This window comes from Galeopterus variegatus, unplaced genomic scaffold, assembly GCF_000696425.1.
Source record: "Galeopterus variegatus unplaced genomic scaffold, G_variegatus-3.0.2 Scaffold123, whole genome shotgun sequence".
In the NCBI taxonomy this organism is placed as follows: Eukaryota; Metazoa; Chordata; class Mammalia; order Dermoptera; family Cynocephalidae; genus Galeopterus; species Galeopterus variegatus.
Genome location: NW_007726234.1, coordinates 353,061 through 375,982, shown reverse-complemented (window position 1 = coordinate 375,982; position 22,922 = coordinate 353,061). Strand labels below are relative to the sequence as shown.

Below are 22,922 nucleotides of genomic sequence, written 5' to 3'. Positions count from 1 at the left end.
GACCGCGCCGGCAGGGGGCGCTGCAGCTCCGCGACCCGCGCAGGTCGGTCGGCCCCAGCGTCCCGCCCCCACCCTGCGGCCGCGGAGCCGCCAGACCGGGCGTGGGCGTCCCCCGCCGCAGGCTCCTTCGTGCACTAGCGGTTCACTGATGTCACTCCTCCGCCCCGTGGAAAGTACCAGTGCTCTAGGGATCCTAGATCTCAGAACTGCAGAGGACTTGCCCTGAATTAGGAGAACTATTTCCTTGCACAGCGGGGTATTGACCAGACCTAAATGACACTAAAAGTGTCCTCAAATCCAGCCGTAGGGGGACAGTGTGGTGGGACAGTTCACAGGGCTGTGCGCTCTTAGCTAGCTCTGTGCTGTTAACTGCAAGTGTGGCCTGGGCTGAGCCCGCTAACCTCTCCCAGACCGTGTGTCCCCATCTGTAAAGCGGGGGTGACACCTCTCAGGGCTGCTGTAAAATACTGTGAACTGTGTGCAAGAGGCTGGGCACTCCCGGGCGTGGAGGAAGCACTGGGTAGATTGTGGAAGTTAATAACTTATTATCGATCCTGAACTCACAGCCTTTTCTCCCCCTCGTTGGAAGATGTTTAAGTCAAATTCAATTTCTTTAATAGATAAAGGACTTTCCAGGTTATCTATTTCTTCTTGAGTGAACTTTAGCAGTTTGTAACTTTCAAGAAATCTGTCCACTTCATTTACCTTTTTGAATGTCCCAGTCCCAGGTATAAAGTTGTTCATCATTTTCCCTTTTTGTCATTTTAATGTCTAGAGGACCCCTTTTTCTCCCTATTATTTGTCCATTATTTATATTGAACACTGCTCTGTTGGCCCAAAACTGCTTTGAGCCTTGGAAGTACTTGTTCATTTTATTTTCACAACCACTTCTTTATAAAGGTGAAGAAAAGAGGTTCAGGGAGGTCATATAACTTGCTTCACATCAAACACATCACACGTTGCTATACATAGGTGTAGGGAAGGCTGAGGTTTTCACTTTGGTTAACAAACATAATTCTGCCTCTTTTGCATGACCTTGGGCAAGCTTCTTAAATTCTCCATGCCTCAGTTGCCCAGAGTATGGGGGCGGGGGGGGGCGGTAACAGGACCTAGCTCATAGGTTTTTGGAAGAATTAAAAGGAAACATGTAAAGTGTGGGCTGGCCGGTTAGCTTACTTGGGAGAGTGTGGTTGGTGCTGGTAACACCAATCTCACGAGTTCGGACCCCCATACCAGCCAGCCACCAAAACAAAAACATGGAAAGTGTTTGGAACAATGCTTGGTACATAGCACTGACTCAAGAAATGTCAGCTGCTATGGTTCTCAATAGAATCACCTGGAAGGCTAGGTGAATGTATTACTGGACTCTTTCTCCAGCATTTCTGATTCAGTAGGGCTGAGGTAGAACCTGATAATTAGCATGAATTAAAATTGGTTAAAATTTGCATTTCTAACAAATTCCCAGGAGAAGCTGATGCCAAATCACCTGGATGACACTTTGAGTACGACCATGAGTCCTTTATCTGTGAATCCTTCACTCTTGCTGCAGTAAAGGGCCAGGATGAGGGAATTTTCCAGAGGCCCTGGAATTCTTCATGTCAGGGGAATCCTCTTTTCCAGGCAGAAGCACCTGGCTAAGGTTAACCAAGGGAGAGGGTGCCCTGTGGGCCTGAGGTAGCTCTGGGTTCCCAGCTGGACCTCCCCCCCATCCCCTGGGAGCTTTGTCAGTCGCAGGTGCAGCAGGTCTGAGGAGGGGCTCAGGAGCCTGGATGTGGACAGAGGCCCCAGACGACTCTAATGCCCAGTACAGGTGGAGGGGGAGAGCTGCCACCAGGAGGAGGGGGTCATTCTGAGTCCTATACTTGGGAGTGGGGGAGCAGTTCCCCGACCAGGCTCATGTGGCTGTGAACAAACTCAGGCCCCAACTGGGCTGAGATCATGGGGGCTCCCTCCCCAAGAAAATGGCAGATCTAAGGCTCATCTCAGAGGCAGCTGTGAGTCTGCCTGGCCAAGGAGGAACACATTAGATTCCACTAGTGACTTACCATGTGACCCTGGGCAAGTCCCTTGAATAAGGAGATTGGACAGAGTAGGGACTCCTAACCATTTTGGGTTACAGCCCATTCCAAGTGAGGAAAGCAGTGACCCCTTTCCTGGGAAAAGGATATAATCACACAAAAATTTGCATGTACTTTCTGAGGGTGACAGACCCCTGAGGCTTGCCTGTGGACCCTGTAGTGCCACTCCTCTAGGTTAAGAATGATAGCTAATGGTTGGACATGTGCTTTGTGTCACGGACTGTTCTGGACATGTATGAACACAATTCTTCCTTGTATCAATCCTACTTATAGGTGCCATTGTCCCCTCCATTTAACAGATGAAGACACTGAGCAGGGAGCAGCTTGCCCAAGGTCCTGCAGCTAGGAAGTGCTGGAGGAAGCCACAGACACAGACAGCCTGGCCCTAAAAGCTGCTCCCTTACCCCGTCCCACCCAGCTCTTCCACCTTGGCCTAGTGGTCTCCCCGGTCTCAGGGTCCCAGCATGCAGGAATTCTAATAGAGAAGCTCAGCCTCCAGGCCTCCACCTGCCCCATGTGAAGGGAGTATTTTCTGGGACTCTCCCCCAGGGCTGTTCTCCACCCCTTCCCCTGAAGGCTGTCCTTCATGGAATGAAGGGGGGGTTGAGAAGGGGTCCCACAGCGGGGCTTGTCCTGGACCCCACAACTCAGAGACCCCAGCTCTCCTTCCCATGTTGTTCTGACCTCAGATTCATAACCTTCCCCCACCCAGAGACTCAAACCAGGCATCAAGCAGAGGGAGGAATGAACCCCAGACTCAAGGGGCTCAGTCCCCAGAGCCTGGACAAGCCATTTGCTTCCATCCCCTGCAGCTTGCTGGAGGAGGATCAGCAGGCCCAGCGGGCCGGGGAGGTGGAGACACTTCGCCAGGAACACCGGAAAGAGATGCAGGCTATGGTGGCAGATTTCAGTAGTGCCCAGGCACGGCTCCAGGCCCGGCTGGCTGCCCTGGAAGCCGAGTAAGTGAGGCCTTGGGCCCCAAGTTGGGAGGGATTAGCACCATTTATTAGGGTGACCAACTCATCCCATGTCCCTAGGCTTTCCTGGTTTTAAAACAGAAAGTCCCGAATTCCAGAAAGCTCCTCGGTGCCAGGCAAACTAGGATGGTTGGTCACCTTCATTTTATGAGGCTGCGTTCCCTTTCCATGCAGAGCACTGAATCCTGGCCTCAGTTTAACCCTCACACTTGGAAGAAATCAGAAGGATGGGGCTACTTTTTTATGAACATTTGCTGTGTTCAAACATGCATCTGTCATTTAATCATCACAACCGTCCTTCAAAGTGGAAACTGTTATGTACACTGACAGATAAAGAAAGCATGGGCCCCTCATGCATGCACACATTCGTTTATTCATTCAACAAATATTTCTTAAGGGCCTACTATGTTCCCTGCATTGTTTTTGGCTCTGGAGTTACAGCAGGGAACAAAATAAAGACCATGCTCTCATAATACCCACCAATTCTGGACAAGGATTCAGACAAGAAGTAGCAGACAAATAAATATTTAACTTCATAGCAGGTGGTGAAAGGGCTGGATGACAGGATCAGGGTACAGAGAGTGGCAAGGGTGGGCAAAGAAGGCTTCTCTGAGGAGGTGACATTTAAGTACAAAGAGGCAAGAGACCAAGCGAGCCATCTGGAGGAAGAGCATTCTAAGCAGAGAGAACAGCCAGTGCAAAGGCCCTGGGGCCTGCTTCACGTGACTGAAAACAGCCAGAAGGCTCCTGTGGCTGAATGGAGTGGGTAAGAGGGTGAGTAGAAGGAAATGAGATGGTGAGGAGATCTGGCACTGAATGGGAAGGAGTTTGGATGTGTTCAGAGTGCACTGGGAAGCCTTTGCCAGGCTTTGAGCTGGAGTGGCATGGTCTCATTTGCCATTTGACACAGTCCCTTCCTGCTGCTGAGAGGAGTCCGGGGGAGGGTAGTGATTGGCAGGGAGCCTATTTACAAGGTGATTTCAGTAATCCAGGTTCAGACAGGTGAAGCCACTTGCTCGAGGTCCTGCAGCATTAAGTGAATTTAAATGTCACCCGTCTGACTCTCACTCTGCACTCTTAAAAACTGTTCTCTACCATTTGCAATACAAAGCAAATTATACCGAAGTGACAGTGAAAGGATTTACCAGCTACTGTCTAATGGTACTTAACTGTATGCTGGGTACCCATTATCTCACTGAATCCTCACAAACACTCAAGTTTCATGCCCATTTTAAAAAGGAGGGAACTGAGGCTCACCAGCAAAATGCCATGCCCAAGGTCACATGGCTAGAAAAAAGCAGAGCCAGGATTAGAGCCCAAGTCATCCCACCCCAAAGCCTTGGCTTCTTATCAGCTCCAGTTGGTAGGTCATCTGCAACCCACGTCCTCCCCTTCCCCCACCATCCAGGGAGTTATTTCTCTCTGGCGTCAGGCTAAGGGGCTTTGGGTACCTGCCGCCTTAGCTGCTCTGCCCAAGAACGAGCTTATGTTGTGCTGTGTGTCCCCCAGCAGAAGGTGCCAGAGTCACGTTGTCATTAGCCTGACCTGCTGACCACGGGTGGAGTGGGGGGCATTTTCCTTCCCAAGGCTCTTCTCCCAGCAACATCGGTGGCTCTTGAAGCCCGGCTCAGGGCAGCATCTGTGTACACACATGGGCCTTTGGTTCCTTGGCCCTGCAGCCTCATGGGAGCTAACAGGTGTCAGACTGGAAGTTGAGGTCCTGGGTTCTTCAGCCAACTCACCCGGTGGCCTGGGGCAAGCCTCTGCTGCTGTCTGTGCCTGGGCTGACCAGGCAGGACGTACGACAGCATCCCCATCATGTCCCGTTGTGCCCCCCTCCTTGTTGAGGAACTGCTGTAACAGGGACTAACCGCATGCCTGCTCACAACAGACTGAAAGATGCCAGAGAAAAGCCAGGGAAGGGCACGTCCAGGCCCGAAGACCTCCAGCTCATAGGCCGTCTGCAGACCCGCCTGAAGGAGAGGGAGGAAATCATCAAACAGCTCACGGTGAGGCGACAGGGTGACATTAGCACAGTCTCGGCCATGCACCCGGCCTGGACTCTGCAGTGCTCCCCCAGGAGGGTGTTCGCTTCATTCCTGGCATTTCTCTGAGTGCCTACAATTCCACCTTACAAAGAATCCATTGGTTTTTTTTCTATTATTTTTTTAAAACACTATGCTCACTAAAAAAAATTAATATAGGGAAATAGAAGGCAAAAAAAAAAAAAAGCATTCTACTCTCAAGTCCAACAGCATTTACCTGCTGTTGAGTTAGTTCAGCTCTTTTTAAACTACAGAATTTGGGAAAATCTAGAATTATTTGCCTTAAATTTTAGTAGAATTGATCAACAACAAAAAAAGTTACTGTTGATCTTCCTTTTGTAAAAATGACCACCTCTTTTCTAGTTAGCAAAGCCACCCCCCTCGAAAAGTTATCACCACCTCCCTCTGATTCTGTATCCAGCAGGCACCAAGGACTCGTGGTCATTTATCTGGAATGTCCCTCCCCTCCATCTGCTCCTGCCCTTACCTGCAGTCCACCCTCCCCACCTGCACGTCTCCTCATTCCTTGACCATTTCCTTAGGCTCTCACCCAGCGTCCCCAGGCCCCGCACTTTGGTCAGAAGTTCTTTATATTGCCCCAGCTGGGACAGATCCTAGTGGTTTACTTTCAGCTCTAGGGACAGAGTGATTCACTCCTGTCAATGTGGCCTGCAGAGAAGGTGGCAGGAGACCTAGCTAGCCACATGTGTCTAGCCACTTCCCACTGTCTCCACCACCAGCACCTAAGTGCAAGCCCCATGATCTCTCACATGCATAATGGAGAATCCATGAACTAGTCTCTCTGCTTGCTCCAGCTCGCCCCCACCATGTTGACCTCATAGCAACCAGAGCGATCTTACGAAAATATGTCTGATCACAGCACAGCTCTGTTTGACTCCCAGCCCCTGCCCATGGTTTTCCATCCTTCTCTGTGTAAAATCCACAGTCTTAGTAGGGCCTGTCCAGCCTCACATCATCCCACAACATACACACACACTCCTCTCATAACACGCCCCATCCTGCCCCCTGCCCCAGCCACACTACATTGTTTCATGTGAAGACACTAATAAGACAACTTACTCAGGAAAACTTAACCAATGACTGGATATTAATGATATTAATAAGGAATTTTTGCTCATTTGCTAAGTGTGACAAAGCTATTGTGTTATTTTTTTTTTAAAAAGAGTCTTTATCTCTTAGAAATACATATTGACGTTTTTACAGATGGAATTATATGATGATTGGAATTTGCTTTAAAAATAATATAGCAGGAAAGAAAAAAGTGGAAGATGACACATCACACAAATAAAATTGGCATATAGTTATAATTGCTGAAGTGGGAGATGGATTTCATTACCCTCTACTTTTGCATTCACATATGTTAGAAAATGTCTACAATATAAATGTAAAACAAACAAACAAAAAAAGGGAAGAAAAAAGGTCCTTCGTGTGCCTGGAGTTTTTCTTTGTTTCTTTTAATTATTAACTTTTTGCAGTGGACTCATACTCTCAGATGCTAAGAATATTTAGCATAATACTTGGCTTATCCCTAAGGCATAAGCTTGCCCTTTCCTTTACAGGAGAGGCTGGGGACATAAAGGCTCCAGGAGTAAAGGTGCTTCCTCAAAGCTCTAGTGGCAGGCAGCAAGATTCCCATTGACTTCCCCTCCTTCCCCTGGACTTCCCTATACTCTGTATTCTGCCCTCAGAAGCCATCTTCCCTTCAAGTTAAACACAGTGCTGTGTGGTTAGGCCCATTTAGACTCAGTTGTATTGGTTTTTCAGGAAGAGAGAAGATTTCACTACGCAGCATTCCCCAGCGCAATGTCCCATCGAAATCGGTCCTTTTCTTTCAATCCTCACCCAGGATATTTGACCCCTTCCATGAAGGTAAGTTGGTTCTACTGGTGCTAATGCATTATACAATTCTGCTGGTTTTATTTTTTCTAAAGGTAACTGCACTTTATTGATGGGCTGGTATATAATCAGAGGAATATGAATTGAAAAAAAAAGACCCACAGCAAATAGTCCAAAGTCTTAATGGTGTTATATCTGGCTGGGCAGATTATGTGTGGTTTTTATTTTTTATGGGTTTTTGTATTTTCCAAATTTTGTACAATAAATATGTGTCACTATTAATAATCGTTCTGTCTGGATGATGGGAAGGAGAGGGGAGAGAGTAGTATTCTTCTACTTCTTTATTTCCTTACATAGTCTTGGAATTTGTTATGATGAGCATATTCATATCCAAGTCTCTTATCTGATATCACAAAATCCTAAAAACTCTAAAAATTGGTGTTTCTTAAACTATCTCACAGGACAGTAAGCCTAATGTGACCAGAACTGATGTGACCTTATTTATAGTTTTTATGTGTCCTTCATAGTGTGACAAAATTTAAGTTTCACTCTAGAAGTATTAATGTATTTGAGGACAGGGTGGGCCCAGCGCCTTCTGGGGTATTACATGGCCTTTTTTTTTTTTTTTTTTTTTTTTAGTGACCGGTAAGGGATCTTAACCCTTGACTTGGTGTTGTCACCACCACATTCAGCCAGTGAGCAAATCGGCCATCCCTATATAGGATCCGAACCTGTGGCCTTGGTGTTATCAGCACCGCACTCTCCTGAGTGAGCCACGGGCCGGCCCTTACAAGGCCTTCTAAAATAAAATTTTTTTTTAATGTTGAATTACAAAACGTATTTGTCTCAGAAGTTTGTGGACCTGTGTTTTTTAAAACACAAAATGAAAATAGGAGGGTAAAATGCTTTTAAAAAGATAACACGTAAGTATATAAATAAAATTGTTGCCTCCTCTCCCATATAATTTTGGTTGGGTGGGCCTTATTTACTTTTATAATACAGTTTTTTTTTGTGTGTGTGGCACTAACAGACCTTTCCTTTAATACAAACAGAAAAAGAAAATGGAGGAAGTGCCCAGCCGAGTGGTCAGTGTGCCAAACCTCGCCTCTTACGCAAAGAACTTTCTGAGTGGAGACCTGAGCTCCAGGATCAATGCCCCTCCAATAACCAAGTCACCCAGCTTGGACCCAAGCCCCAGCTGTGGCCGGCCTTACAAACCCACCCAGTCTCTAGATGCAAAAACTGCCTCGAGGTAGGGGGTGGTGGATGCTGTTATTCCATTTCCCCATAAATAGAAGGGAAATTAGGATCTTTTTGGGTACCTGCTAAATACCTGCATTTGGACAGATATAAAGAGTAGCAAAACAAGCCCTGCCTTGGAGAAATGATTGTGTAAGAGGAGGAACCATGTCATTCTTTGGAAGAGGTACTATTGCTGTTAACAGATTCCAGAAGGCCTTTTTTCATGGATGATTAGACAAGGGACATTGAATGACTTAGCTGAAAACTCAGTGTGGGTTACACAGAAGGTGGACTCTCTTCACCTGGCCTTGAGGTCTGGATTTAAATTCTTGTCCTCTTTGTTCTTAGCTGTGTGGCCTTGGGCAGGTCACTTGACCTCTCTGGGTCTCCTTATCCCCACCTCTAAAATGCAGATGATACAGCACCTACCTCATCAGATTGATGCGAGACTAAAGGAACTAATCCATAGGACATCCTTAGCACAGGACGTGGCACAGAAGTGTTCAGTACATTTTCACTATTATTATTAAGGTTATTTCTCAAGATTTATTGTATCATCTTGAATTTTAAAGCCTTGTAATCTGTAGGTTTGGTTGATCGTGCATAATTATCTTAGACACAACCACTAAGTTTTAAATGAAACAATAGACCAAACAATGGAGGATCTTCTGTTTTAACAGGAGGAAATCAGACACTCCCTCCCCATCCCCATCCTTTACAACTTGTTTTCTGCTACTAATGTTAGCCAGTCACATTCTGGTATCTTTTGAAGAGTTATGAGGTAGTTATCATTCCCTGACAAGATGATGGGTATTAAGTTGTTTACTGAATAATTTAAAAATCATGTAAGAAACCTTCTTTGTTTGTTTTTAGGACACAAGATGGTGAAACAGCCCAACCCAAGGAAGCCCAGCAGAAACAGGGCTCTCCGCACCAGGAATGGTTTACCAAGTATTTTTCTTTCTAAACTGATCTTTGGGATACATCACAAACAGAACACTTGAAAGACATTTCTTTTAAAATGTCTGATTGAAGGAATGAACTAAAATCAACCAACCAAATAACTTGCTTGTAATATTATTTATCTATGATAGCTAAAAGAAATTTTGGCACTAACATTTCATACTGTTTCATTGTGAGAACAGTTCATTTAAAAAAACTCTTGACATTAAACAAACCAGTGTTATTAAAAAGCCCCCACAGGAAAATGTTATTAATGTTCCTAATGACCTACGTATTGTCCTTCTAGTGTACATAACATCAGTACTCCACTTAGTGCAATATCAGACTTTGTGATTTCCATGGTCTGCTTTAAAAGCGGTTTTGTTTTTCCTTAGGATGCTAGTCCTCTCCACTTAAAAAGTTGTGTTTCTATGTAAAATGATATAATTCCAAAATGCACATCTAACCTCAATAGGAAGAGGAATAAAATCAAGTTTAAGATAGACAGGAAAGCCAATTAAAAAAAACAAACTATAGGACTGGACCGTAGCATGCTTGGATTGAATATTTTGACTTCCCGGGTCTAGGACAAGCAGCAGATGATGGACAAAATAACACCTACCTCAAGAGGGGCTTTGTGAGGACTAAGCAAAATAATATGGGCAAAAATACTGATCATGAATGGGAATTAAGCACGGAAAGGTTTTTCTGTGGATAACCAAGCCTCGCCTCATTGTACCTCTATTTCAGTGACTGTAGGGTCAACTCGGTCATTTGTAGAGGTTTCTAGACTATCTGTTTTTTGAAGTCAAAGATCTCCTGAACTCCTGGCCTTTGGGTTTGGGCCGTTTGCCTCCTGGACATTTCTTCCCCATTGCATGGACTCCTGGTGGGGTAAATGGAACTGGGAGTGGCTGTTTGCGAGCTGACCTTGCTGTCAGTCCACATTGAATTGTCTCACCCTCTGATGGAGCAACATGACTCAACACAGCTTTTAGTGGGCAAAATATTTTCTCAATCCTTTGGTGCTGGCTCAGCAGTGGCCCACAAATATTCATTCTATGCACTGTCAGATCTTTGCTCTTTGAATAAAACTTTAAACAACTGGGCAATAAAAATGGTTGTGATTTGTATTGCTTTTCCCTAGAAAGGTAAAATTAGATGAAGACAGAGCTTGGAAATAGGAAGTTCAATATTAACCTTGATCAGATCACCTTCAAATAAAAAGTAGCTGATTACATACTTACAAATTGTGAGAGAAACGCAATTAAAATTTAAACTCATAAATTAAAAGTAAATTTAGTACCTAATCAAAACAAGGCCTCAATAAGACTTTTTAAATGTGAATACTTGTATACATGTAGCATGTCATATTATTTTCAGTACCAAATATTTTGTCTTTTCTTTACTGCTTAGGGTGAGTGTCTTAGTCCATTTGTCGCTATAACAAAATACCTTAGATTAAGTGATTTATAAACAACAGAAATTTCTTGTTCATAGTTCTGGAGACTGAGAAGTCCAAGATCAAGGGGCCAGAAGATTTGGTATCTGGTGAGGGCCCTTTCTTTATAGAGGGCTCCTACTGTGTGTCCCCACATGGCAGAAGGGACAAGGGAGCTTGCTTAAGGCTCTTTTACAAGAGCACTTATCCCATTCATGAGGGTGGAGTCCTTATGACTTAATCACTTCCCAAAGGTCCCACTCGTAATACTATCACACTGGGTAATAAGTTTAATATATGAGTTTTGGGGGAACACCAGCATTCAAATCATAGCAGTGAGCATTGTAGGATTTTTTTTTTACTTTGTGCTTCAAAAAAGACTGCATACAGATGGTTCTACTTTTGTGTGTTGAAATGTTTTCCCAACATTGTGTGACTCCCAATGACTAGTACAGCAGGCTGCACATTATAATGCTGCCCTTTAATTTAGCTTGATACCTCTGCAGGGATAGAACCTTACTGAGACCCTACATCTGTTTTGACTCCTTTCTTTTTTTTTTTTTTTTTTTTTTCCTTTTTTGTCTTTTTTCGTGTCCAGCAACGGATCGCAACCCTCAGTGTCGCGCCCGTACCGGACCGGGACCGGCAACGGGATCGCAACCCTCGGTGTTGCTCCTGCACCTCGCTCAGCCAGTGAGCGGGAACCGGTCTGTATGTTCAGGATCTGAACCCTCGGCGGGAGCGCCACCGCGCTCCCAAGCAGCGCACTGTCGCAGTGCGCCACCGGGCCGGCCCTTGACTCCTTTCTTAGTGCAGGTGAGCTTGTTGAATTTTTAGATTCTACCCTGCAATAATTATACTTTGTTAACTAAATCTTTGCATGCTTCTGTAATTTTTTTCTTTAGGACATATTCCTTGAGCATTGAAGTAAGGCATCTAAGGATACACACTTTTTGTTTGGTTTTGCCAAATTACTATCTAGAAAGTTTCTAGCAATTTACAACCTCACCAGCAGTAAATAAATTCTCTCACTAGACAACAAAAAGAAACAATTTGATAGGTAAAACACTGTTCTTGCTTCCATTTACATAATCTGATTTCATCAATCTCTGAAGAGCAGAGTGGTCTAGAGATGGTGGGAGTGGCTTGGAGGTAACAGTGGAGATGAAGAGAAATGATCTGATTCAGGATAGAGTTAGGGGGGAGAAACAACAAGATTTTATGATAAATCTCTACAGGCTGTAGTATTATGACAGAGGGCAGAAGAGTTAACATATTCCTGGAGCAAAATGGGAAAGGAATATCGTCCATTCCACTCAAATGCAAACTGCTTCTTAATTGGGGTTGAAAAGAACAGATTCACCCCATCAATGGCTGCGTCCCATGTACCTGAGCCCTTAACTTCTCCAGCATTGATGCAACTTCTGACCCAGCAGTTGTGATTGAGGCTACTTGGTCAATAATCATTCTCCAGGACCCATCTGGATTCTGCAAGGGTGAGGCTGGCAAATTAAACACAGCTGAGATAGGGACCGCCTTCCGATGTCCCTTAGATTCCTAAAGGTAGCACTAATCTCCACCATCACCCCCACCTCCACCCCCAGGACGTAATATTGTCTTTTATCTACTACCTTCTACTAGCTCCTCAGCTGTCTGCTCTACCTGAGGAGACAACCAGTGGCCGCTGGCACTCGTGGTCACCATCTTCAGTTGGTCACCACCTTCACTTTCTCAACCCTCAGCAGGCAGTAAAGACACTGTAGTGATAACAACAGCCAACTCTGCTGTCCTCGTGTGCAGGATTCTCCCTTACCTTTCATGCCTGAATCTTCACACTGATCGTGTTCCCTTCCACCAGGATGTTTTCCCAGGGCACCACTGATGGAATCTTCAGCAATTGGGCTGCTCCCTTGTGCTGGTGACGGTCCTTACCTCACATGCCACTCAGGATGGGTCCTCATTGCCAGGTGGTTGGTGAGTGAGCCAATCCCCAAACCCCATCCTACTGCCTGCTCTCAGACCACATCCAAGGAAGCATGTCCCAAGACGCAATTAGAAGTGCAAGAAATCCACTGGGGTTAGCAATGCCTTCAAAGACCCCCAGAAACACACTTGCAGTTGAACAAGTTGAATTTATTACTTGTTGCAGTGAAGGAGAACCCTCATCACAGAGAATGGTGGGACTTCTCAGAAAGACAGTTATTAGAACCTACTTTAGGATTTGGGCATTGGTTGGGCTAAGGAAGCAGGTATCCACTGTAGCTTGTATGCTGTCAGAAAGTGGGGGCAATTCTGAGTATCTCAATAAATCTCATCTACAGGGAAGGTGAGCTAGATAGTTGTAACTGGTGAAAGAAGTACCAGTTATTCTTTTTAGCCAGAAGGATGTTTGGTATTTCTGTGGGTGGCACAGTAACCTTGTGGGTTTTGGTTTTTTTTTAAATGAGCTGACAAAATTATGAAGTGGTTTGTTTTACCTTAATTTATCTGGCCTCAGATCAACTTTGTTTGAAGTTGGTATTCTTACTTATTTTTGGTGACAGGCTAGTATGGGGATCTGAACCCTTGACTTTGGTATTATCAGCACCACGTTCTAAAGAGTGAGCTAACAGGCCAGCCTGAGGTTGGTATTCTGAGACTTGGTGTCCAACAGAAGACTAGCATGGCCAAGCAGTGGTAGGTCAGCTTCTGAACATCAAGGACAGGTGATTTTTTTCCACCTTCTCAAGGAAACACCTGTGTAAGCTAAAGGGGCAAGAAAATAGAATGCAGGAGGAGCCTTCGGACTCGGATGCGGGTTTGACACCTGTGAAAGGAGGGCCAAGGGAGATGGGTTAAAAGGATCTGACAGCAGGATAGCTCTGAGACGTCTTGGTCAGGTTGATGGGAAAAAGCTCCAAAGCTCCAAAGCTCCAAAGCCTGCTCATTAGAGTCCCATGTTGGACAGAAATGACCTGGCTCCAAGACCCCCATGACTTTGGTGGGAACACAGCAGTGGGTCCCCAATAGCAAGGGCTTTTTGTAAGGGCACTCCTCAAAGCAGCCGTTTTGAAGGGAGAACTGAGCAGCGCTCCTCCACAGGCTCCAGAGGCCCAGGACCAAACACACAGGAATATCAACAGCTAGAGATTGGGTAGGAGAGGAAAGAGAAAAGAAGGAAAGATATTTTAAAGAGTAAGTTCAAGGGCCGGCCTGTGGCTCACTCGGGAGAGTGCGGTGCTGATAACACCAAGGCCACGGGTTCGCATCCCATATAGGGATGGCCGGTTTGCTCACTGGGTGAGCGTGGTGCTGACAACACCAAGCAAGGGTTAAGATCCCCTTACCGGTCATCTTAAAAAAAAAAAAAAAAAAAGAGTAAGTTCAAGTAAAGATGAAGATAGAGAAGTATCCCTCACCATTAGGCAAAAGCAGAAGTAGCCAGTAACACTCATAGCAGCTCCAGCATCAAGGGAAACACTGAAGGTGAGAGATGAATGGTTTTGTGAGCTGTAGGGAAGGACCCCATGGATGGAGGATGCAGGGGGCAAAAATCACAGCAGGGGTTAAGCCCTAGGGAAGGCACCCGGGTGGAGACCCTGACGCATGTGGGAAGGTAGATCTTACACAGGGAGGCACTTCAGCAGATGGAACAGGAAGGAAGAGCTGCCCCGAAGATGTGGGTGGGTTAATGTGCAGGCAGTGGGAAGATAAAGGAAACCCCCAAGGATGGCTTATGATTTTCTCCCAAGGATACAACAGCTCAGTGTTTTCTATGTTCATCAACCAGCAAGATATTTACACACAGACAAGATTTTTAATTTGCTCTTTATTTGACAGAAAACCTGTGAATTTAATAAAGAAATGGCAATAACTAGTACATACATTAATCAAAATATTTTCACCAAGCACCGATATAAGTTCCCAATCTTCACTGAGAACCCCTCTATTATTGAAAGGCTGCCTAAAACTTAATTAGTTCATATAGGTTTTTTTTTTTTTTTTTAAGATGACCGGTAAGGGGATCTCAACCCTTGGCTTGGTGTTGTCAGCACCACGCTCAGCCAGTGAGCAAACCGGCCATCCCTATATAGGATCCGAACCCGTGGCCTTGGTGTTATCAGCACCGCACTCTAACGAGTGAGCCACGGGCCGGCCTGTTCATTTAGGTTTTTAAGAAATGTAAAGCTGCCAATCAGCCGATCAGAGCTCCTAATTAGCATGAAATAACCATGTTAACAACCTTGAAGTCATATAATGTAAGTGAAAACAACTTTTACAAGCTTTGTTTAATCTATACATTCTCACTCAGGCTGGCCCATGTGCCAGATATCATGTACACAACACAGACAAAAATGAGTGATAAGTATCACATATAAAAGACAAATAACATATGGTTCTGATATATTCAAGAGGAGTAATGCCTAATTCTCATGCATATAGGATGGTACTTCAAAAAGTTGTGGAAAGATTTGTATTACCTTGTAATTCTATTTTTCCACAAACTTTTTATAACACCCTTGTACAATGCAGCAAGGGCACAAAGCCAGATTCGAATCACTAACCCACAAGGAAGAAACAAGCCAGGGCAGGAGAAGAGATAAAAAAAAACCCTGTGTTGGGCATGGGGAGGCTTCATAAACCAGGTGGCATCAGGTTCCAGACCAGGAACATGAGTAGACATGAATGCGTGTGGGCAGGGGCCTTCGAGGCTGGAGAAAATAAAACTAGCCATGACACCGAGCCTCAGAAGTACTGCCTCTTCAGAAGACAGCAGAGGATTTGTTTTGAGTAAAGGGATGTAATCTCATAAGAGACTGTATAAAACAGAGAAAGGAAAACCTCATCCGTTGAGAGCCAGAAACAATGCTGGTCTGTATTTCTCAACAGCGCATGAGGAGACCTATGAAACTAACAAGAACGTAAAATATCTTCCCCAACTTTCCAGGCTCTTTGTGGAGGTTAAGCAGCCCAGGATCACCTGCAGCCCACCCCCCACCCCAGGCCCTTGGAATTAAATCCTTTAGCAAAACCTTCCTTACTGGAAACTGTCTCTGCTCTCAAAAAGTAAAACAAAAACGACACAAACAGACAAAACTCAAAACTAAAGGAGACATCACAGCAAACTTTAACCCCTCATATCACACTTATGCCCCAACTGTCATGCTATTGAGAACAGTCTGTCCCCTTAAACTGATTCATTACGGCAGAACGTAACAAAATTCAGCATATCACTGCTCTGACTACACCCCTCCCCCTTAAGAAAAAGTAAATAAACACAACACAAAATACAAACTTACCCCAAATAAAAATTAGCATCAACCTAAGGATCCTACTGTAATATTACTAAGCTAACCCAGGATATTTTGATCATCTTACATATGTGCAAAATATCCTCATTCAGAGAGCTCTGGAAGAATTACAAACATTATTGCATTAGATTCCTCTTCTTGAGGTAGTTCAAAGTCTTGACACACAGCAAGTTTACATATTGTTCAACACTACCACTGAAGGGTAATTCTCATAAAAGATTTCCAACCAAATCCTCATCCCCACACTCTCAAATTATTGTAATTTTTCTCCCTCAGATCATATAAAGTAATCTAACTGAAAAGTCATACAAAAATTTGTTTAAAAACAAGCAACAAATAATAATAATAATAATAAAGAATTTGTAAGTGTCATCACACTAACAGAATAAACTCTGTTAAGACAAAAAAATTTACGTGGTTTGCCAAAACTATAAGCATTTTATAAAGTACTCAAAAAATTAACAGCTTATAAAAATTGGGAAAGATTTTAAGTGGGCACATAAAACTAAAACTAACTCATTCTCTGGTAAAAAGTTCTTCCAAAACGCCATGTCCACAAGAAGGGATGTTTGGCAGAACTGTGTGTCCAGGGCGGCCTCATACCCCAGACCCCTTCAGCTTTTACTCAGGTCTGCTTCAGAGGTGCGGGGATATTAGCAGACGCCTGCTCAAGGTAGGCCAAGGAGCCCTGAGGGATTTCGGCTGGCTTCTTGTGCTGCACACTGATGTCCTCCAGCACCTGCTGCCAATGCCTCAGCTTTGTCAGGTGCTTCTGGACCAGCGCATCCTTCCGTTGTAATTCATTCCTTAGTTCCGAGACGTCCTACAGATGAAAGCAAGTAAGTCAGAGCAAACTCAGGAAAAATGAATACAGTTCTTGATTTGTTAAGAGCACTAAGAGGTAAATCCGAAGCAGAGAATCCATTAAACCATACTATGCCTATTACTGTGGTTGGTTCTAGTATTTGAACAAGCCAAAACAAGTCTTCCAATGGAAGATGTCTAACTAACACTAAGAGTTTTTCTTTTTAATTATTCTTCTTTGCATGAATAATATGCCAAGTTACAAAATTCAGAAAGTACCAAAGTGCAGCCAAAAAGAAATCAGTCTTTTCCCCATTCTAGTCCACAGCCACCCACTACCCCTGTCCAAATCCTACTGCTGAAAACCTGCTGAAAACCGAAAACTGAGAACCTAAAACACGTTAACAACTGTTTACAAGAACCCACACCACTGCTCCATCACTTCAGATTATGAAGTGTTAGAATCACATTTTCAAAGCTTTTTATGAACACCAGCATAAACCCTTTGCTGAGAACTGGCCTTGAACACACCTGTGTTGTTATTCAAGTATTCACATCAGGAAACAATCTGACATGATGAACTGTAAGACTATCATCTTCTTACCATTTACCCTGGTATCATGAATGAAAAGAGCCTTTTTGATTAATTGGTCAGCTTGTGGAAGTAGTTACTTCAAAAACTGCCAAAACCCGATCATCTCAATTTACTGTTTCTCACTGGTGGCATCTCTGGCCTTATGGGCAGGACGTTTCTTCACTCCTTCACATTAAAGCTTCCCAGTCATGGTGGCAACTCCAACACAGTTCCAAATGCCCCGGTTTCAAACTGAGATCAACAAAATCCTGAGGCTCAAGGATTTTGAGCCTGGGTCAGAACATTTACTTTCTGATTCTTTGGCTACCTGTGTGTAAGGCACTGGGTAAAGCGACTGGGAACATAAATCAGTTTTTGTCCAAAATAAGCTTACCTGCACTAATGGCTTTTCAACCTTTTCCATGAAGAAGAACCATTTCTTTAAGAAAAATATTCCTTGGGCCGAGCCCGTGGCGCACTCGGGAGAGTGTGGCACTGGGAGTGCAGCAGCGCTCCCGCCGCGGGTTCGGATCCTATATAGGGATGACCTGTGCGCTCACAGCGCTCACTGGCTGAGCGCGGTGCGGCCGGTCTCAAAAAGGACAGATGAAATTGGACAAAGCTTTCATTCTACTTCACAAGACATCTATGTGTGATTTAATATGAATCTTTAAAAATTAGTCAAATTTGGGCCGAGCCCGTGGGGCACTAGGGAGAGTGCGGCGCTGGGAACGCAGCAGCACTCCTGCCGTGGGTTCGGATCCTATATAGGGATGACCGGTGCGCTCACAGCGCTCACTGGCTGAGCGCGGTGCGGCCGGTCTCAAAAAGGACAGAAAAAAAGAAAAATATTCCTTGAAAGCCTATTATGAAACAAGAAAGAGCAGAGCTGCTCTGTTTGAAGCTCTGCTTTCTGCCCCTACTCCCTGGCATCACTACTTGTGCAGGTATCATGAACACTGGCAACCAGCAATGTTTCATGCTAATCTATAAAACCCTGCTGTAACTAATGGGAAATGAGTACATCTCATTTAAGCACAGACTCCTGACAAGACGTGCTCTTCCTAAAACTGAGTTCGTACCTCTTTGATTACTTGCTCTGGTTTCTGGACGGATAACTGTAATCTTTTTTGTAGGAAAAAACATTCTGTCTGCCTTGCAATATCCAGAAACTTCTGGATACATTGATCAACACCTTAAAAAAAAGAGCAAAATATTAAATTACGAAAAACACTAAACACACATGTCTCATCATAAATAAAAAGTCTGAACATCAAACAGCACCTTCTCACAGATGTATCAAGGATTTTAATCTTGGCCACAGTAATAATAATGACCTCTAACTTCTCATGTGTTAACAAACATTAAATAGCAGATAATTTGTGCTTTTATCCGATGAAATAGAGACTTTAACACAACGCAAAAGCCATGAGGTCTTCCGAAGAAAGTCAATCCAGAAATCCAGCAATTAGCATCACAATTTCCAGTTTAAAATAGTACATTTAAAATATGGTACGAAGAAATCAGAAGCTCTGGTTACCTCTAGGGACAGAACTTGGGGGACTGAAGGGGAAGCACAAGAGACTTTTCTCTTAACATCCATGCAAAAAAAAAAAAATTACAACTCTTTTTTTTTTAAAGCACTATACACTATTAGTCTTCTTTACCAAGTACCAATATGAAAAGTTCATTATAAATGGTTCATTATCAGTGACATTAAGATGTCAATTGATAATCTGACCAAAGAAACAGCAATTCATAGAAATTATGTATATAAATCTTATTCCCAGGAAAAGTTCTCTTAGGATACAAACAGGACTGAAACACATCAAGGGTAAATCATCAATTAGAAATCTTGCTGAAGCCAAGAACGTTGTCTAGTAAGAGAATGCTTACCAGTTCGGATTTCTTCCTGATCAGTGCCATTGACATAGTCCTGACTCACCAGAGAAGCAAAGCAAGCCTGTGTGATAAAATCATATCATAGAAGAAAAATATCAATCACACAATAAAAATCTTACTTTAGAGTAAGACATAACTTCTCTTGAAGTCATTCAATGAGCTGGTAGCATCTGGGTTTGCACATGAGATGACAGAACATCATGCCAGTGAAGATACTTGGTAAACTGATTCCCAATTAGGCCTATGGAGGGAGAGCCTAGCAATGAGCCGGCACCACCTCTGCTCCTTCCCCACTATCTCATTCCACACCAGGCCAGGACTCTCTTCCAGCCCCATGGCGGTCCCTCCTGCCAATGCTTCCGCAACTTGTATCATCACCCACTCAGGATTCAGGCCAACTGTCATCTCCTCAAAAAGGCTGTCCCTGTTTACCTTTTCTAAATAGCACCCCTCAGGCTCACGCTCTACCCAAACAGAAATGAGAAGCAGGCAAGCAGGTGTCACGAGCCACGGGAGACAGTGGAGTTGAGGTCCACATAGAACACAAGGAAGTAAACAGCAAAAGTTCCACAAAAATGTGGCCTCTGAATTAAGCCTTGAGAAAAGACTAGGTGGGTGATCACCCAGCAGCAGAGGGAGGACTCAGTTAGCACCCTTTCCACTTCCCTTCCCCTGGCTAAATCCAAATGCTCCTTTGGGTTTCAGACTCTCTAGGAAGCCTTCTTTGATAGCCACACCCAGGTTACTGGGTCTGAAGCAGACATTTGAACATGTAGAGCCTGGGAAACCACACTAAACACCTTGGTTTTATTCCAAGAGTGACAAGCAGCTACTAAAGAGTTTTAAGCAACAGGGTGCTGATGGTCAGCTGACTTCTACAGTCTTTCAGCAAGCACTCATGACTGAGAGCCACCTCACCTGAAGAACAATGGGAGATGCTGCTCTAAAGCTCACCCACTCCTTTCCTTTATGGCTTAGCACCACCGCAAAGGCATCCCTCCTTCTCCCATACAGAACAGATTTCTCTGTCCTTTAAGTTATTTATCTCCAAACCTTTGATTGTACACTCTATAGTAAAAGCATTTTGCCCATGCAGCCACAAAAATACAGTCAATTAAAAACTATGCAGTAAAAAACTCACATAACTAGGATTCAAAATGTGGAAAAGACAACGCCAATTAGAAATTATTTTAAAGGCTCATACTCCACTTTAGAGACCACTGGAAAGCCCCCAAGCACTTATGTTTACCTCTCCACTCCCCATCTCCCCTCAGCACACACCTCGCCTTCCCTGCTACAGAGTAAACTCCTTGGGCAGAACTCAGACACTGGATTATCTGTCTCGCTCCCTCCCTAACCCCCAGCTTTCCTCCTTCCTCGGCCCCTACTGCCAAGCTCCTCACAGCACTCTAAGAGTCCCATTACTTTAGGACCGTTTAAGGGTAAAGCCCAGAGGAAAGGATATAGGACGCAGCAGTGAAACGTTGCGCTCCTAAGGGAATGAGCTCGTACTAAACACGCAGGGATGCAGGGAAGGGTGCTCAGGGCAGGGACCAAGAACGCGAGGGCAGGGAACAGCCGGCTGGGAACCCGTGCGGGTCTCAAGGTTGCGGGATAAGCAAACTTCAACTCCAAGCGTCTCCGCCAGCAGACCTGAGTAGAACACCAACCACTGGGGCGCTGACAAAGAGTGACTTGCGCTCTCTGAGCTGCAGCTTCCCGTTTGCAGACGGGTGCTGGGCGGAGACACCACGCGCACGCGCAGCTTACGTTTCCGGAGGCCTTGGGACAAGGCCTCCCCTGTCTCATTTTACCTCGAAAGATGACTCCAACTCGTCCACCAACGTACTGTTAGAAGGTCTAGGAACGCCTGGCGCTGCCTGAAGAAGCGAAGCCTGGCCCGGGAGTCCCGGCGGGGGTGGCGGGGGCCCCGGTGGCTGCCCAGAGAACATACCACCGAGCGGTGTCCCCATGCCGGGCACACGGAAGAGGCCCACTGCGCCTGCGCGGGCGTCGGCGCCGCTGCTCACGTGACATACGCGTTTGCTGGGGTCACGTGACGGGACCCGGCGCTGGGAGAGGTCAGTTGGGTGACCCGGAAAGACTTGTGTCTTCTGGTCTTCGGTGGCTCCTTCCTTACCCTCTCGGAGGCTGGGTGTCTTTTCTTTTTATTTTGCTTAGCTTGAGAAATGAAGGCTTTGACTGCGTTTGACACGGTTGTGTGGAGAAGAGAATTATTAACTACGGTGGAGCGAGCGCCTCCAGCGAGTCAGGACACTGCTGTGCCAGCCCAGACTCTGCCCTAAACTCAGGGAGTGACTTTGGTCAAGTCACTTTCTCCCTCCGGGCGCAGTTTACCTGTTGGTAAGAGGAGGTCGCCCCTTCACTCCACTAACATTTGTTGAGAGCCCACGTCCCAGTGCTCATCCAGTACATGTACCAGCTGCTAATCCAGTCACTGGTTAGAGCGGGAACAAGACAGGCGATGTTCTCCCTAAATTCTGGTGGGGGTGGGGGGGTGGGGAAGTGTTGAGAGCTAATCAGTACCTTGGAAAAGTAACATTTCTTCTGAGATTGGCAGAGTTCCAAGAAAAAGCTGATCCCGGGCGCTAACAAGAAAACGCAGGACCAGCTATGAGATAACAGCCATCTAGACTCTGCAAAAAAAGTTGACTCTCTACTAAATCTTCCGGGGCTGGCCCGTGGCTCACTTGGGAGAGTGCGGCGCTGATAACACCAAGGCCACAGATTGGGATCCCATATACGGATGGCCAGTTAGCTCAGTAGGTGAGCGTGGGGCCGACAACACCAAGTCAAGGGTTAAGATCCCCTTATTGGTCATCTTAAAAAAAAAAAAAAAGAAAGAAAGAAATGGATTTCTCAGGGCAATTTGACTATGTGTCTCCCTGTTTGCAATAAGGGCCGGCCCGTGGCTCACTCGGGAGAGTGTGGTGCTGATAACACCAAGGCCCCGGGTTCGGATCCCATATAGGGATGGCCGGTTAGCTCACTGGGTGAGCGTGGTGCTGACAACACCAAGTCAAGGGTTAAGATCCCCTTACCGGTCATCTTTTTAAAATAAATAAATAAATAAATAAATAAAAATAAATCTTCCCACGTTCCACTACCCCCACCTTCTTACCTGAGCCTTTGAAAAGGGTCAGCCGAACATCTCTTTCAGGTTGCCAGAATTCCTAAATAAAGCTGCCTTACCTTTTCACCAACATTTGACTTTAGAGTGTTTTGTTTTGCTTTGGTGGCAGACAGCTGGATTTGCGTTTGGTAACGCTCTCTTTAGATATTTATGGTTGCCTCAGAGAAAGTCACTGTGCTCATCTCTTAATAGTATGCTTATAACACTAGCTTATGTTTTCAGAAGACAAATAACTTTTTTTCTGATTATATATAATTTTAGTTATGCAGCGCTGTGGGGCCATGGCTACTGTCTGGAATCCTCACGGCGCAAATTGTCTAGCTCTTAATCCTGTTCATGATGCCAATTGTAAAGCTACTCCACCACGCTAGTTGTCAGGCTCTTTTACCTGCCCGTAATCCCGCTGACTGGGCCGATTGTAGAGCTAAGACTGGGTCTGGAGCCCACAGACCCCTCAAGCCCGTTCACAGACTGGGTCACAAACCCTTCACATGCCAGGCTGGGTCCCCACACCCCTCACATGCAGGTCTATGAGCTAGGTAACTAGCCAAAAGGTCCTTGGAGCCATAGGTTGGAAAGCATGGCCACGCAGGGCAGATGCCCGAGGCAAACACC

At 45.2% G+C, this 22,922-nt stretch overlaps 2 protein-coding genes across 2 annotated transcripts in view; one reads left to right on the top strand and one right to left on the bottom strand.

Moving 5' to 3' along the window:
* The window catches only part of FAM184B (family with sequence similarity 184, member B), a 72,395-nt gene extending 62,136 nt beyond the window's left edge, over window positions 1-10,259 (top strand). Inside the window, exons 15-19 of the mRNA XM_008588322.1 lie at window positions 2,395-3,037; window positions 4,947-5,064; window positions 6,886-6,990; window positions 8,010-8,209; window positions 9,073-10,259. Of these exons, the coding sequence (XP_008586544.1) occupies window positions 2,395-3,037; window positions 4,947-5,064; window positions 6,886-6,990; window positions 8,010-8,209; window positions 9,073-9,166 (1,160 nt within the window). The 3' untranslated portion in view covers window positions 9,167-10,259. The remainder of the gene's footprint in view (window positions 1-2,394; window positions 3,038-4,946; window positions 5,065-6,885; window positions 6,991-8,009; window positions 8,210-9,072) is intronic.
* Window positions 10,260-15,666: 5,407 nt separating this feature from the next.
* Window positions 15,667-21,207, bottom strand: MED28 (mediator complex subunit 28). The gene is made up of 4 exons (XM_008588226.1): window positions 20,968-21,207; window positions 19,148-19,214; window positions 18,334-18,446; window positions 15,667-16,696 (listed from the first exon to the last, which is right to left on the bottom strand). The coding sequence occupies exons 1-4, from the start codon at window positions 21,124-21,126 to the stop codon at window positions 16,499-16,501; spliced, it is 537 nt and encodes a 178-aa protein (XP_008586448.1). The 5' UTR covers window positions 21,127-21,207; the 3' UTR covers window positions 15,667-16,498.
* Window positions 21,208-22,922: the final 1,715 nt, after the last annotated feature.

What these genes read in the sequence shown, in the direction of transcription:
- MED28 (XM_008588226.1), bottom strand. Translation starts at nt 21,126, where the DNA reads ATGGGGACACCGCTCGGTGGTATGTTCTCTGGGCAGCCACCGGGGCCC. An exon ending in AGTTGGAGTCATCTTTCGAG is followed by an intron (nt 19,215 to 20,967) that starts GTAAAATGAGAC and finishes TTTATCACACAG; the next exon opens with GCTTGCTTTGCTTCTCTGGT. An exon ending in TCAGGAAGAAATCCGAACTG is followed by an intron (nt 18,447 to 19,147) that starts GTAAGCATTCTC and finishes CTTTTTTTTAAG; the next exon opens with GTGTTGATCAATGTATCCAG.